Source organism: Myotis brandtii, unplaced genomic scaffold, assembly GCF_000412655.1.
Source record: "Myotis brandtii unplaced genomic scaffold, ASM41265v1 scaffold2, whole genome shotgun sequence".
NCBI classification, from domain to species: Eukaryota; Metazoa; Chordata; class Mammalia; order Chiroptera; family Vespertilionidae; genus Myotis; species Myotis brandtii.
In genome coordinates, this window is record NW_005357451.1 from 1,126,111 (window position 1) to 1,139,508 (window position 13,398).

At 36.2% G+C, this 13,398-nt stretch overlaps 1 protein-coding gene across 2 annotated transcripts in view; it reads right to left on the minus strand.

The window, feature by feature from the left end:
- The window catches only part of CHM (choroideremia (Rab escort protein 1)), a 239,710-nt gene that overhangs the window by 150,933 nt on the left and 75,379 nt on the right, over positions 1-13,398 (minus strand). For both annotated transcript variants that reach the window (XM_005865260.2, XM_005865259.2), the window contains exons 3-4: positions 5,556-5,628; positions 2,373-2,497 (exon numbers count right to left, since the gene is read on the minus strand). In XM_005865260.2, the coding sequence (XP_005865322.1) occupies positions 2,373-2,497; positions 5,556-5,628 (198 nt within the window). The remainder of the gene's footprint in view (positions 1-2,372; positions 2,498-5,555; positions 5,629-13,398) is intronic.

The following is a 13,398-nucleotide window of genomic DNA, read 5'->3' on the forward strand; positions in this document are numbered from 1 at the left end:
ATGAAAATAAGGTTGTCAGAAATATGTATTAAATAAGGCTTTTGATTTAAGTCAGTTGGTCCTCATATAAAGTAAATCTTTGTGAAAGCTATTCTGCCATAGCCCCTTTCACATAATTCCAAGTTTATGGCCATGATCCAAAGATTAAGGATGGCACAGTCTGGCTGGGGCTAAATGAGGTATTGTTATTCCCGTTTACCCATGTTTGTAGCACTAGCAATAGAGAAGTGAATTTTCTGTACATTCCTCCACTGGATACTCTCAGGGCTCTTCCTGCTAAGTATGATATTAATAACCAATTACCTTTTCCAAGTAAATGAAGATATATAGAACATAATCCCAATTAACCTCTTGTTCCACGCTCTAACGGGCAATGAGAGGAACATACAGCAGAGTTCTATTTCTCTGTTTTAAAACAAACTTTCTACCACCAACCTTTTACTTTATCACTTTAGGAAGTCACAAAAATGAAACTAAAGAAACCAGAAATTAAAAACGAGATCATTTTCTCTGCACTCAAAATGTGTCAGTTCAGTCATTAGAAACTATAAACCCCAACTGTATAGAGTAGAGAGAAATCAAAGGCCCTAAAATATCAAAAATTATCTCTCAAAGGGTCATAGTATGACTGTCATTATATTCTAGTCAAGTAGTTTTCATGGATACACTAAAAAGTTATCAAATATTTATTCCTGGTTTCACCAAAGCATATGGCTTTTCAGTTGAGATCACATTCGGTTTTAAATCTGTCTACCACGGCTCTAAACAACATCAGAGAGTTGTACCTTTTCATACAAAATGCCATTTAGCTTTATATAAATTACAATCTATATCTGGCATTTAAAGGCTGTCTTTTTTTGCAGAAAATCATAGAAAAATACCTGTGCTTATGGGAGAAAATGCTAGTTATCTGAAAGATATGAACATGGATTAAGAAATAACCAAGTTCCCAAAGTTTTCAGCACGACAGAGCATATCCTAAAGAATCGGTAGTATCTTGAATTTTTAAGTTTTAATTACTATAGACGTGCCAGACAGTGTGATATTTTAAACCCCTCAACTCTATCACTATTTCAATGATTGCACTATGTGACTGCTATCTTTCAGCCTATCAATTGTGTCATTTGAAGAAACAAACTTTTTCAAATGTTTTAAAACAATGAGTTCTGTCCTGATTTACAATATGTCCCCAAATATTATGACCACTCAATTTAATTTTTTAAATTCAAAATTATAATTTCCCATTATGCTACACTAAATATTATCTAAGAAGAGTGGTGTTTATTTTCCATTTTGCTACTTTGAATATTATCTAAAAAGAGTAGAACACTGGACTACAATTAAAAATCATGTGTTTTAATCTTAAGCTCCACTGCTACCTAGCTTGAGTATGGCCTTGACATTTATCAAACCATGTGACATTCAGCACATTAATCTTTTTTAGTTCTATTGAGGATTCTGTACAAAAAATGCTGCTAATACTATCTGCCCTATCCTAGCACAGGATAGTTATTAGAATCAAATAAGATAATGAATGTAGAAGAGCTTGGTGAATTATAAGTCATTAATGTAAGATATTATTATTATTATTATTATTATTAATCTCTAAACAGAGAAAACTGAAAGTTACATTTTTATATTTTACTAGAGGCCCAGTGCACAAAATTTGTGCAAGGGTAGGATCCCTAGGCCTGGCCAGCGATCAGGGCAGATTGGGGCCTTCCAGCTGCCGGCCAGGGCCTTCCTTTCGGCTGCCGGCTGCCAGCCAGGGCACCCTTACCCAGCTGCTGGCTGCCAGCAGGGGCCTTCCTATGTTTCACAGTGCCCCCTGGTGGTCAGCACATATCATAGCGAGCGATCAAACTCCTGATCTCCCGGTCGAACTCTCAAGGGGACACTTTGCATATTAGCCTTTTATATATATAGATTTCATTTTGTTTTATTTTTCCATTACTATTTATCCGCTCTATGTCCTCTCTCACCTTCACCTACCCTCCTATTCTCTCCACAATCACCACACTGTTATCCATGTCCATGAGTTCTCTTTTTTTACTCAAGACCCCTACACTTCACCAGGGCTGTCTGCATACTCTTTATCTGGGAGTCTGACTCTATTTTGCTTGGTAGTTCAGTTTGTTCATTAAATTCAACACATGATTGAAATCATATGGTACTTGTCTTTCTCTGACTGGCATATTTCATTTAGCATATGTTCTCCAGACCTGAAAGTTACATTTTTAAAAAGACAAACCAGCATATCTATTAGACATGTAGCAACCAATTCTATATAAATGGTTATGGTTGGCCTCTTCTGAAGAAGTGTGAGTAAGAAGTCATTAATTTGGTTTATCCTAAATAAATAATTTTCATACCTGGCATAACAAAACACTTCCACATGTTGAATGGTTTTGTCCAACTTGCTAAGAGCAATGGCTTCTTCATTTAGAAGGATCTGTTCTTGCCATGCTGGGCTTTCATTCACAATGTCACTGTTTTCCTAAACAATATAAAAATGAGAAATTTTAATTAATTGAGCAATCTGAACCTCTACTCTTTTGAGAAAATTTGTACCTTAATAAACTCATGCTTTTTCTTTCATCCCATCAAAACTCAAAGATGGGTATCACTTCAGAGTCACTGAAGCGACTCCAGTAGCTTAGTGGGCTAACTTCAAAGGAAAGAAAGAAAAACAATGTATAAAATCTATCCTATCAAAAGCCAGGCCTGGTTGACAGATTTCTATCAGGATATTTGATATTTTGATGGAGCCATCTGGACATGGCTGCTTTGACATGGCTAAAAACTAGGACAATTAATGCTCCATCCACTGAGAATCATGCCTATCTGTTTTAATTACTAATTAATAATAAAGTTTTTACATTTTGTCAAAATAGCAGGTTCAACGTTACTTCATTCTATTTACCCTTAGATCTCTGAGGTTGATCACTAGCCATGTAAAATTTCGAATATATGTAAAAGTATTTCTGAAAGTACTTAGCCCAACACAATTAGTGAGTTTAATAATCCTATATAATAAAAGGCTAATATGCAAATTGTCCCCTTGGGAGTTCAACCGATCGGGAGTTTGACCGTTCGCTATGACGTGCGCTGACCACCAGGAGGCGGCGCGGAATGAAGGAAGGCCCTGGCCAGCAGTGGCAACTGGGGGAAAGATGGCCCCAGCTGGTAGCCAGAAGTAGGAAAGCTCTGGCCAGCAGCCGGCAGCTGACAGCCGGGGGAAGGAAGGTCCCGATCAACCCTGATTGCGGGCCAGGCCTATGGACCCTACCCATGCATGAATTTCGTGTACCGGGCCTCTAGTCAACAATAATAATCAACCCCTTGATATTTTATATAAAAATATCAATAAAAAGTATAATAAAAATAAGAAAGTATAATAAAGTATATAAACTATCACTAAAAATTGAAAGTGATCCTTTAAAATTTCCAATAATTCCTACTTATATTTTATGGAAAAAATTATGATACAGCAATATTTGAATACAAGGGATTTTTGAAGACATCAAGACATACCTTTCCCAAATATCAAAGATCAATTTTTAATCTGTTTAAAATTTTAATCTATTTGACACAAATCTCTCAGAGAAAAAAGTTTAAGGATATATTATATATACCCAGAGAACTAGTAGTGAAATATAACTACAATATCCTTTGTTTCAAGTAAAATCACCTCAGAAAATTTCTAAACTTAAGAGATTTTCTAAAGTAGGGCAATCGTTATTTTTTTAAAGTTTCATTGTCTTACAGTATGGTGGTTACCAAAGGGAGGGGGGTATGGGGAGGTAGTAAAGGGTAAAGGGGGTCAAATATATGGTGATGGAAGATGATTTGACTTTGGGTGGTAGGCACACAATGCAATATATAGGTCATGTATCACAGAAATGTATACTTGAAACCTATATGACATTCATAAATGTCATCCCAACAAATTTAATTTTTAAAAAGCCTCATTATCTTTAATTTAACATTTTAAAATGAAGAAAAGCAGAGGCAGAGAGCTCTTATAATCAAATGTAATTATTTGGTAGAAGAGGAGTTACAGGAACTTTGAATGTGCAGACATGTGGTTATCAGCCTGAAAAAAGAACTGTGGACCAGTGATAGAGAGTGAAGGGGAAAAGGATACAGTGACTGAGTCAAGATGCTAAAGTGAATGAAGTGTAAAATAAATGTCTAGAAAAATATTTTTATTTTAATAAATCTAATCTATTACCAAAATTTATTTTTTATACCCCTTTACTCACCAAAACTTTTCCATTCAGACAAGTGGGGTACTTTGTTGTTGTTCTGAGAAGCTAGATTAAATTTTTCATGGAACTATGGAAGTACTAAATATACCTCAATATCAGGAGACCCTCACATATACTTCCCAAGAATAAGGTTCAAAAAAGGGTTTCTGATAAACATAAATATATGACTATTTAATGCATACAGATAAGTAGGAATATAATGTCTACTTATAACATTTATTTCCTTGACTTATACAGTTTGAATTACATGAAATGCTACTTTACAAATATTGCTTGTTTCTCCACACTCTCATTTCTATGCAACAATATTATTCAAACTGAATATTAATTGAATCTTCAACATCAATGTCTTTGTCATCACTAAAAGCACTTTTTGAGTCATGCACACCATAAAATTAATCAGTATAACTACAATGCTTAGTGCAGTGTTTAGCACATGGCAAGTGCTTAATAAGTGCTAGCTATATTATTCTAACTAACTAAATACAATTTTCTAGAACATAGCATCTTCCTTTCTGAACTACCTAAAATCTTTTGAGATATAGCAGTTTCTGATTCCATCATTACATGATATGATGCTCTCAATAGGGATTTCAAGACACATATACCATTTATCTAAAATTAGGACAATATTTTTTATAAATCCAACTCATAAAAATTGGTAAACTCCATGACATACCCAACTGTCCCAATTACTATACTTTAAATAAGCTCTAAAAAAATTTCTTACAATGATATAGAACAGTTAGAGTAGTGAGACCCTACCCTTGGGGAAAAAAAAAACACTAAATTTATGTTAAATTTTTTCTTGCTTTTTGTTTTTACTGATTCTGTCAGGTGACTTCTATAATTATGCAAACCATGAATGACTGAGATCATTTCAAATGAATGTATTTTCCCCATATAGTGTTGTTGTTGTTTTCCAAATATAATGACTGAAAGAACAACTAGTATAGATGAGATTTTATAAGAATTGAAATACTTTTTTCTGAAAAACTCTTAAAGAAAATGCTTGCCTTATATTTGGACATATAAAGTAATTACAACATGGTAACACATTTACATAATTTATTCTTCAGCTAACATATCTACTTATATTTAAAAACTGATATCTATATTTTTAAGGCATTGGAAAAATATTGGCTGAAATTGTGACTGCATAATTTTTGTTAAGTAAATAAAAATGAGGTATTGATCCTATATTACAAATGAAGCTAAGGGTTTTCTTCAATTATGTGACTCATATAAAACCTAGTAAATTAAAAACTTATATAAGAAGTTTACCTGGTATTCCATTATCCAGGACAAGAGTCCTGAAAAGCTAAAACTGGCCCAGTTTCCTCCATAGTAGCTTCTTCTGTAACAATAAAAAAAAAGAGTAAAGTAAAAAATATATAAATCTAGTCACCATCTTCATCAACAAACTCATTCCATTTTCAATATTGCTACCTCAAAGCTCAAAAGCACACATAATTGGGATATTCAGATTAGAGGAAACAGTGGGCTCAAATAAATAGAAGTGGGTCTCTTAGTTCCCAAAGGTAACTTTTCATTTTCTAAGGAGTTAAAAATCTCTTTGGCCTTCTTAGAGATTTCTCCATTGTTCATGTGACTGGTAACAGTTTGATATGGGCACCGAGCAGATAAATATGAACACATCTGACTCCTGGGTTAACAAAAAAGGCTGGGAAGGAAACGTGATAGATCTCCAAGAAATTCGCCAGAGAAACTGCTACATTTCCCATAAACAGTTAAATATCTACTACCACCACCACCACCAAACCCTCTCCCACACACAGCACATGCACACACACACACACACACACACACATTCATAACTGGCTACTGTAAATCTAGTGGTATGCCCTGTGTTATGCTAAACCTTCAGGACCAAAAATAAAAATAGATCTCAGGACACAGTTTTTCATAGTAAAACTTGTGGCAAGTATAACAAGAATAATACTCCCACTTATCACTGGTTACACTATTATTCTCCATTCCATAGTCCTGTGATGATCAGTCTGTTTTAGCAAATCTACAGATCTCCTAACTAGGATCAGAACCTTATAGACACTGGACTTCTGATTAACTTCCTTAAGCAAGAGATTTTTGGCAACCAGAAGTCTCTAATTCTGCACTAGATACTAGGCTTCCCAATGATTAATGAGCACATGAATAGGGGCCTAACATCTTTAGTCATTAGGTAAGCACATATTAAAATAAGAAATAAAAATGAGCACAATGAGATACTGCTACACATCCACAAGAATAGTTAAATTTAAAAAGACTGACAATAAAAGGTGTTGGTATGAATGGCCAGAATGTTCAAACATTTTTGTTGGAGTGTAAAATGGTGCACCTTTGGAAAATGTTTGGCAGTTTCTTACAAAACTAAACATATACCTACACTATGGCCCAGTAATTCCATTCCTAGGTTTTTGCACACAAGAAAAGCATAGCAGCTTTATTCATTAATAGCTCCAAACTGGTAACAATTCAAGTATCCATCAATAGTAGACACTAAGCTGTGGTACATACATAGGATGGACACTATTCACCAATGAAAGGGAATAAACTACTGATGCATGTAACAACATAGATGAATCTCAAAAATCTTATCCTAAGTGAAAGAAGCTTTACCCCAAAAGAGTACATTCTGCAAGATTCCATTCATATAAAGTCCAAAACAAGCTAAGTTAATTAATATATGATGAAAAATATCCCAAGAGTAGCTGCCTTTAAAGTTGGGAGTAAGGGCAGGACTTGACTTTGAAGAGGGATGAGGGAACGTTCTGGAGTGACTGCAATGTTCTTTATCTTGATAAAGTTCTTAGTTACACAAGTGTATGCATTTGTCAAAACTTATTACATACTGCACTTAAGATCTGTGCATTTCACTGCATGTAATTTTATCTTGAAAAAAGACCCATAAATAAATTCTGAGCTCCAGTTAATTATATGCATGATAAAGTGTTTCAAATGGAAGGTATTGGGATGTGTACAACTTACTTTGAAATGCATAAAGCAGTAAGATAGAAAAATGGATGGACAGAAAAATGAATACATGGATAGCTTTTTAATAAAGCAAATGCAGCAAAATGTTAATGGTAGAATAGTACAATTTTTTCAACTTTTCTGTATGTCTGAAATTTACAATAAAATATAAGAAAACCAAAATTAATCTAATGAGCTTTCAAACATTGACCATGAAGTACCAATTTCCACGTTATTTTCTGCTAATATCAAAAGTCTAAAAAAAACTCTAAGAAGGGCCACTTTGCTGTTTCTTTCCATTATTAAATGACCTGAGGTTTGTTCATGGTCAAAATCTATTTTTCTCCCCTATACTTGGTCATATGGTCTTTGACAGAGCTAATTGGTTCTAGTATTATTCCATGCAGCTCCCATTTTCAACTTTTCCTGTTGATGTGCTCTTAACATCAGCATCTGGTGATCTCATCCAATTATGTATGTAAAAGGTGAAACATGGTTTTCATTACTGTGGTCTTTCTGACAAAAGACGGTAACATAATTATTAATAAACTCACTATAAAACCAACAGATTTGACTAAACTCATGCTGGTATTTATGTGGTTCTAAATATGGCTTATGATATCCCTTAAGGAGAAAGCCAAAGATGTTAGATATCAGAATCAGTAGGACAAAAAAAAAAAACAAAAAAACAATGTAACATTCTAATATGCTCTCTATAACATTATGCAATAGAAATAGTAAAAATTAAAGACCACCAAGTATTTTCTTACATTTTATCTTTAATGATATAGCTTCAGAACTCTGACATTCAAATTCAATTTACTGTTTCTGTAGAGAATAACAACACTAGGTTACTAATTTTGTTTCTAAAATCCCAGTTACATTTTAAGGATAAAGTGAGAAGTTTCTGACAGAGAGAGAGAGAGAGAGAGAGAGAGAGAGAGAGAGAAGGGAATGCAACATTTTCTGCCAATTTTGTATCAAAATTGCCTCTGTACATCAAGTAAAAGAAAAAGCAGTTTATGATGAAGGATGATGTTTATCTCTGTTGCCAGGAATGCTATTTTATATGATGAAAAAAGTCTCCTGTAAAACTAGAATCTCTTTGTGGAACTAGAAAATGAGTATTCACAGTATTTAAAGAGCAAACCATAAAAATAGTGTCTAAAGCCCTCTAAGTTTCAGGATGGGAAAATGACCTAAAATTTTCAGCTAAAGTAATAAAAAATCACAAATGGACATTTTTATTTTCAAAGGTAGAAGAGCCCAATAATCATAATACTGAGGTGTAACTCCCCGTTGTGTGAAATGTTGACCTTAAAACAAGAGAAAACATGGTTTTAATCTTTCTAAAGTTTTACAAAGCTTACTCAGAGTACCACCTAAATTTTTCCAGACACAGGAAGGAAATGAATTATATAACTGTCTCCATTAACACTAACCAATAAAAAAACACACACAGAAAAAACTAGTATTACAACAGTAACAAGAGATTTCTCATCCTTTGCCCAAGAGATTAATGTTAAAGCAACTTCACTTTGCTTAGAGTGTACTAATAGAAAATAAATACATTACAGATGGACATAAAGTTATACAATATCAGAAGGCTAAACATTAAATCTATTAAGTAAATCTGTTACATAAATCCTAACAATCTTTTTTTTCATTGTGCATCTTAATTACAATTCAGTATTTAATACTCAGCAACAGCCATAGCTATAGCTACATGATGTACTGGGAAATGGCTTCGGTAAGCAAGTACAAAAACACTGACAAAAGACAGAGCTACTGACATTCAGGCACATGCATCTGGGAATCATTTTTAATTATTAAGAAACCCAGGAGTTGAAAATGCTTTCAGGCAGATAGCTGATGGATAGGGTCCAAGTATGCTCAGTGAAAAAGGGAGGCAACACAGCTCAACCTGTAGACACCCCCATTCTAGTATTATTGCTCCTACAATTTCCTAGTAGAGTTGTTATACCACTTTCCACTGACAGCATTTTTAATTTTCAAAATTATTTTACTATTTTCACATGGGTTTTTTAATGACAATGGAAGAATGGCAGAACTGAAATGGAAACTCAATTCTCCTGAACCCTAATCCTATTACGAGATAAGCAACCCAAAACTTCTAAGTGGGCTAGCATCATTTAGTCCACATGATATAATGCTCAATGAGGCCAAACAAATATCGAATATCACCTGGACCTGATTACCAAACTCATCTTTTCCAAAATGTATCCCATCAATAGCATGGGCTATTAATAGGTGTTCTCAATGAAAAAAAAAAGGTACAATGACAAAATAAATTTGGAAAATGCTAGATTTAAAAAGTTAAACCACCACCAAAAAATTGTTCATGATCGAGCTTCTCAGCACCATTAAATATGTTAACGTCTGTTCTCTCCAAGACTGAACAAATTCAGTTGAGCAATAAGCATTTTTTGAAAAAGCATTTGGAGGGAATAGAGTTCAACAGAATATATTTTGAGAAATGCTGGCTTAACTCATGTTAAGGGAAGGAGAAAAACAGAATACTATGTATATGGAGCTTGTCATTTTCCATTCATTATCTCACTTAATCTTCACAAGAATCCTGAGAGATTGATGCTATAATTATCCCCATTTTAAAATTAGAAAAAAAACTAAAATCAACCGTGATATTGAGTATCTTATTTAACTCACTCAGCTAGGAAATGGCAAAGCCCAGATTTAAGCCCAGGGCATATCAGACCCCAAAGCCTATGCTCTTTCATTACATATACATAACACTGTCTCCTATAATCTATAAGATTAGAATATTTAAATTTTAGGCATAAGTATATAATACAAATCCTGACATCTGGATTCCAAGCAATGGAATGAACTTTTAATTTTCGTTTTGCTTCAGCAATTCATCTAGATAATGAAAATGGGATAATAACTTCATGACTACATCTACTCTAAAGACAGAGCTGGAGGGACTAGTCAATTCTAGGACCTAACTACAACCAATTTTATTGTATATCTCATATTTAATGTGCACAAATATCTTCCTGTATATAGTAGGAGTAGAAAAATAAGTGGCATGTCTACTAATATTGATTTGCCAGCTATTATTGAGTACGATACAGTACTACAAAGAATCATGACATGTTTCAATCTGCTGGTTCACAAATTAACAAAACAGGCTCGGGGACATATTGGATTTAACTTTCTTCACAAATTCCCATTTAGTAAAAGCTCCACATACCTGACACAGGGGAAAGCTGAGCTCCTTTCATCCCCTTATTCCAAGATCAAAGGAGGGTGGGACTCCATGGTGGAGTATGCAGATGCAATTCTAATACTAGAGAGGAAGACCAGGCCCTTACTTGGTTTTAAAAGACTCCCCAGCAACTACAGGAAGTTTCTTTGGCAATCAGATCAGTGTGCCAGAATGAAATACCATGGTGTGTTCCCAGTCATTGGGGCTGGAGAAAAACTGCCTTGTGTTTAAAAGTTATTAGTCATTGGACACTAGTCCACACATTCAAATCCATTGTAAGACACCAAGCCAGGTAATGTGCAAAGGTTGCCCTCAATTCTTGTTTTCCTCTGTGATCTCATCTATTCCTACTGACTCAATTATCACTTCCCGCTGATGACTCACAACTTGGTATCTCGAATCTGGCCCCGCTGGTGAGCTCCAGACTCATAGCTATTTCTGGGCTGAAAATACATATCATGAGTCATCAACTTATTTGACATCTACCTTCAATAAATATCCCAGATTAACTTTAATCTCTACATCTCCAAAAGGCTAATTTGTTATATGTCCCCCAGATCCAACTTGGTTTTCCTCTTGGTTTCCCTATTTCAATAAATAGCAGCACCATTCTTACTGCTTCCTATGCTGGAAATGCTTGAACTCACTCATCATTCATTGCTCACATGTCAACTCTAATTTCTCAAACCCATTCTATCTTTGCCAAACCTGCCACCACTACCTATCTCTTATCATGTTTATTCATTAGCCTCCTCAAAGGTTTCTAGTTCCTTCCATTTCCAACCTAACTTCCACATGACTGCCACTGTGATCAGGTCTTCGCAGGCCATATTATACCATTCCCTGGCTTAAAGATGTTTAATGGCTCATTAATGCCACTAGAGAACAGTCAAAAATCCTTAGCATCACTATAAGACCCTTTAAAACTTAGTTCCAACTTAACTCTCCAGCCTTATCTCTGGACATCACCCTTCTCTGCAATGCATCAAATGCATCAGCCAAAACCACAAACTCAATGTTGCCTGAGTGAGCCAAGTGCCTGCAATTCTCGCTGCTTTTATTAACATTACTAGAGGTCCGGTGCATGAAATTTATGCACGGGTGTGGTCCCTAGGCCTGGCCAGTAATCGAAGCGCGAGCATCTGGCGTGGAAGGGCAGGTCCCAGCTGACCTCCGGGCCCTAGGCAGCACCTGGGCCCCCAGGCGCCCCCACACCCCCCTCTGCCTGAGTCACAGCGCCTGAATCCCCACACAGAGATGCAGTGAATGCGGCTGGATGCCACGGGCTGGGATGCAGTGTGGGCCTCTGGGCTGCCCAGCGGTGCCGTGCAGAAGCCGGGCAGGCAGCGCACCCTCTCCAGGCCAGCCTCTCAGACCGGCTCCTGCACGAACCCACAGGGAGCCCGACCGGCCCCTGCATCCCAGTGGCTGCAGCTCGGCTCACCTGGAAGAGGTTGCGCAGGTCTGGGTCAGGCTCCTTGCGGGCACCCAGCACCTGAGCATGGGGGCTTCCCCAGCGCACAAGCCCTGGCTTCCCAGGGGAGGGTAGCAGGGAGTGTGAGAGTGAGCTCAGCGGACACCCGGAATTCTCACTGCACCTCTGTCCCCATCAACCCAGCCCCAGGTAGCCGGTGAGAGGTCACAGAGTATCACTGACACCCGCCATGTTCCGTGCAGCCCCCTGGTGGTCAGCGCACATTATAGCGAGTGGTCGAACTCCTGGTACAGGGGACAATTTGCATATTGGGCTTTTATTATATAGGATTCCCCTATGCCCAAAATGTTATTCCATCACAAAACTAATGATGGAACTAGTCAAACCAGTCATAACTATTTAAATCCAATAGCATCTTCTCTGTATGGACTTCAGCTGTCCTATATATAATCAGAAGAATTGATTTCTGCTTCCGTAATTCTGCATATACTTCCATAAGAGCTCTGTCATAATGTCTTATAATTAGACTTTATGAATGTTTCCTCTGATTTGACTAGGAGCAACTTAAGGGCAAGGAAGTAGTTTGGTCATTTTGGAACCCTTAATGCACAGTAATAATTATTAACTAAGACAATTAATGCATTGCTACTAATTAAGGCTTTAGGATTAAATGGACCTGGGTGCAAATCCCCCAGTTGTGCCTCTTATTACCTGCATGACCTCAGCCAAAAACCTCACAGAGGTTACTTTTTAAAGCCTCAGTTACTTTTTCTGTAAAATAAAAATAAAAGCATTCAAAGCAGTGCTCAGCACATAGTAAATTATTATCATAATCATTCTCGTAATTATGGACACAGGAGAACATGCTCAATGTCTCCAGTTCCCTTTCACCAGCAATTACCAAGGTCCAGGGCTAGCCAGGCACAACTAGGTTCACTGACAACCCTAAGAAGGAAGATAGATGATAGATGATAGATGACAGAGAAAGAGATAGAGATAGAGACAGATAGAGACAGATAGAGATAGAGAGACAAGAATGGGGAAACTACTGAGAGAGGGACAGAACTGACAGATCAAAGGATTGAGGACTGTTGATTTCCTCTCCCTTTTCCCCTATCCTCTACTTCAGAGTAGTCACAGTTCCTAAAATTTAATCCTTCCTTTGTCATGGAAAGAGAAATCAAACTCCATTTACATTAATAGAATAAAAAAGGAAATTACGATGACAGGATAAAGCTTTAAGCTTTACTGCAGTAGATCACTCTGCTTCCAGCTGTGAAGCTGATTAGTATCCTTCAAACCCCCAAGGAGCTGGTAAAGACAGTTACCATTTCAAAGTAAAAAAAAAAAAAGACAAACAAAACAAGAGGAAAGAAAAATAAAAAAATAAAAAGGAAAAAGATTTACCTTCATTTTCTTTTCAAAAGACAATGAATGAACAAGTATCT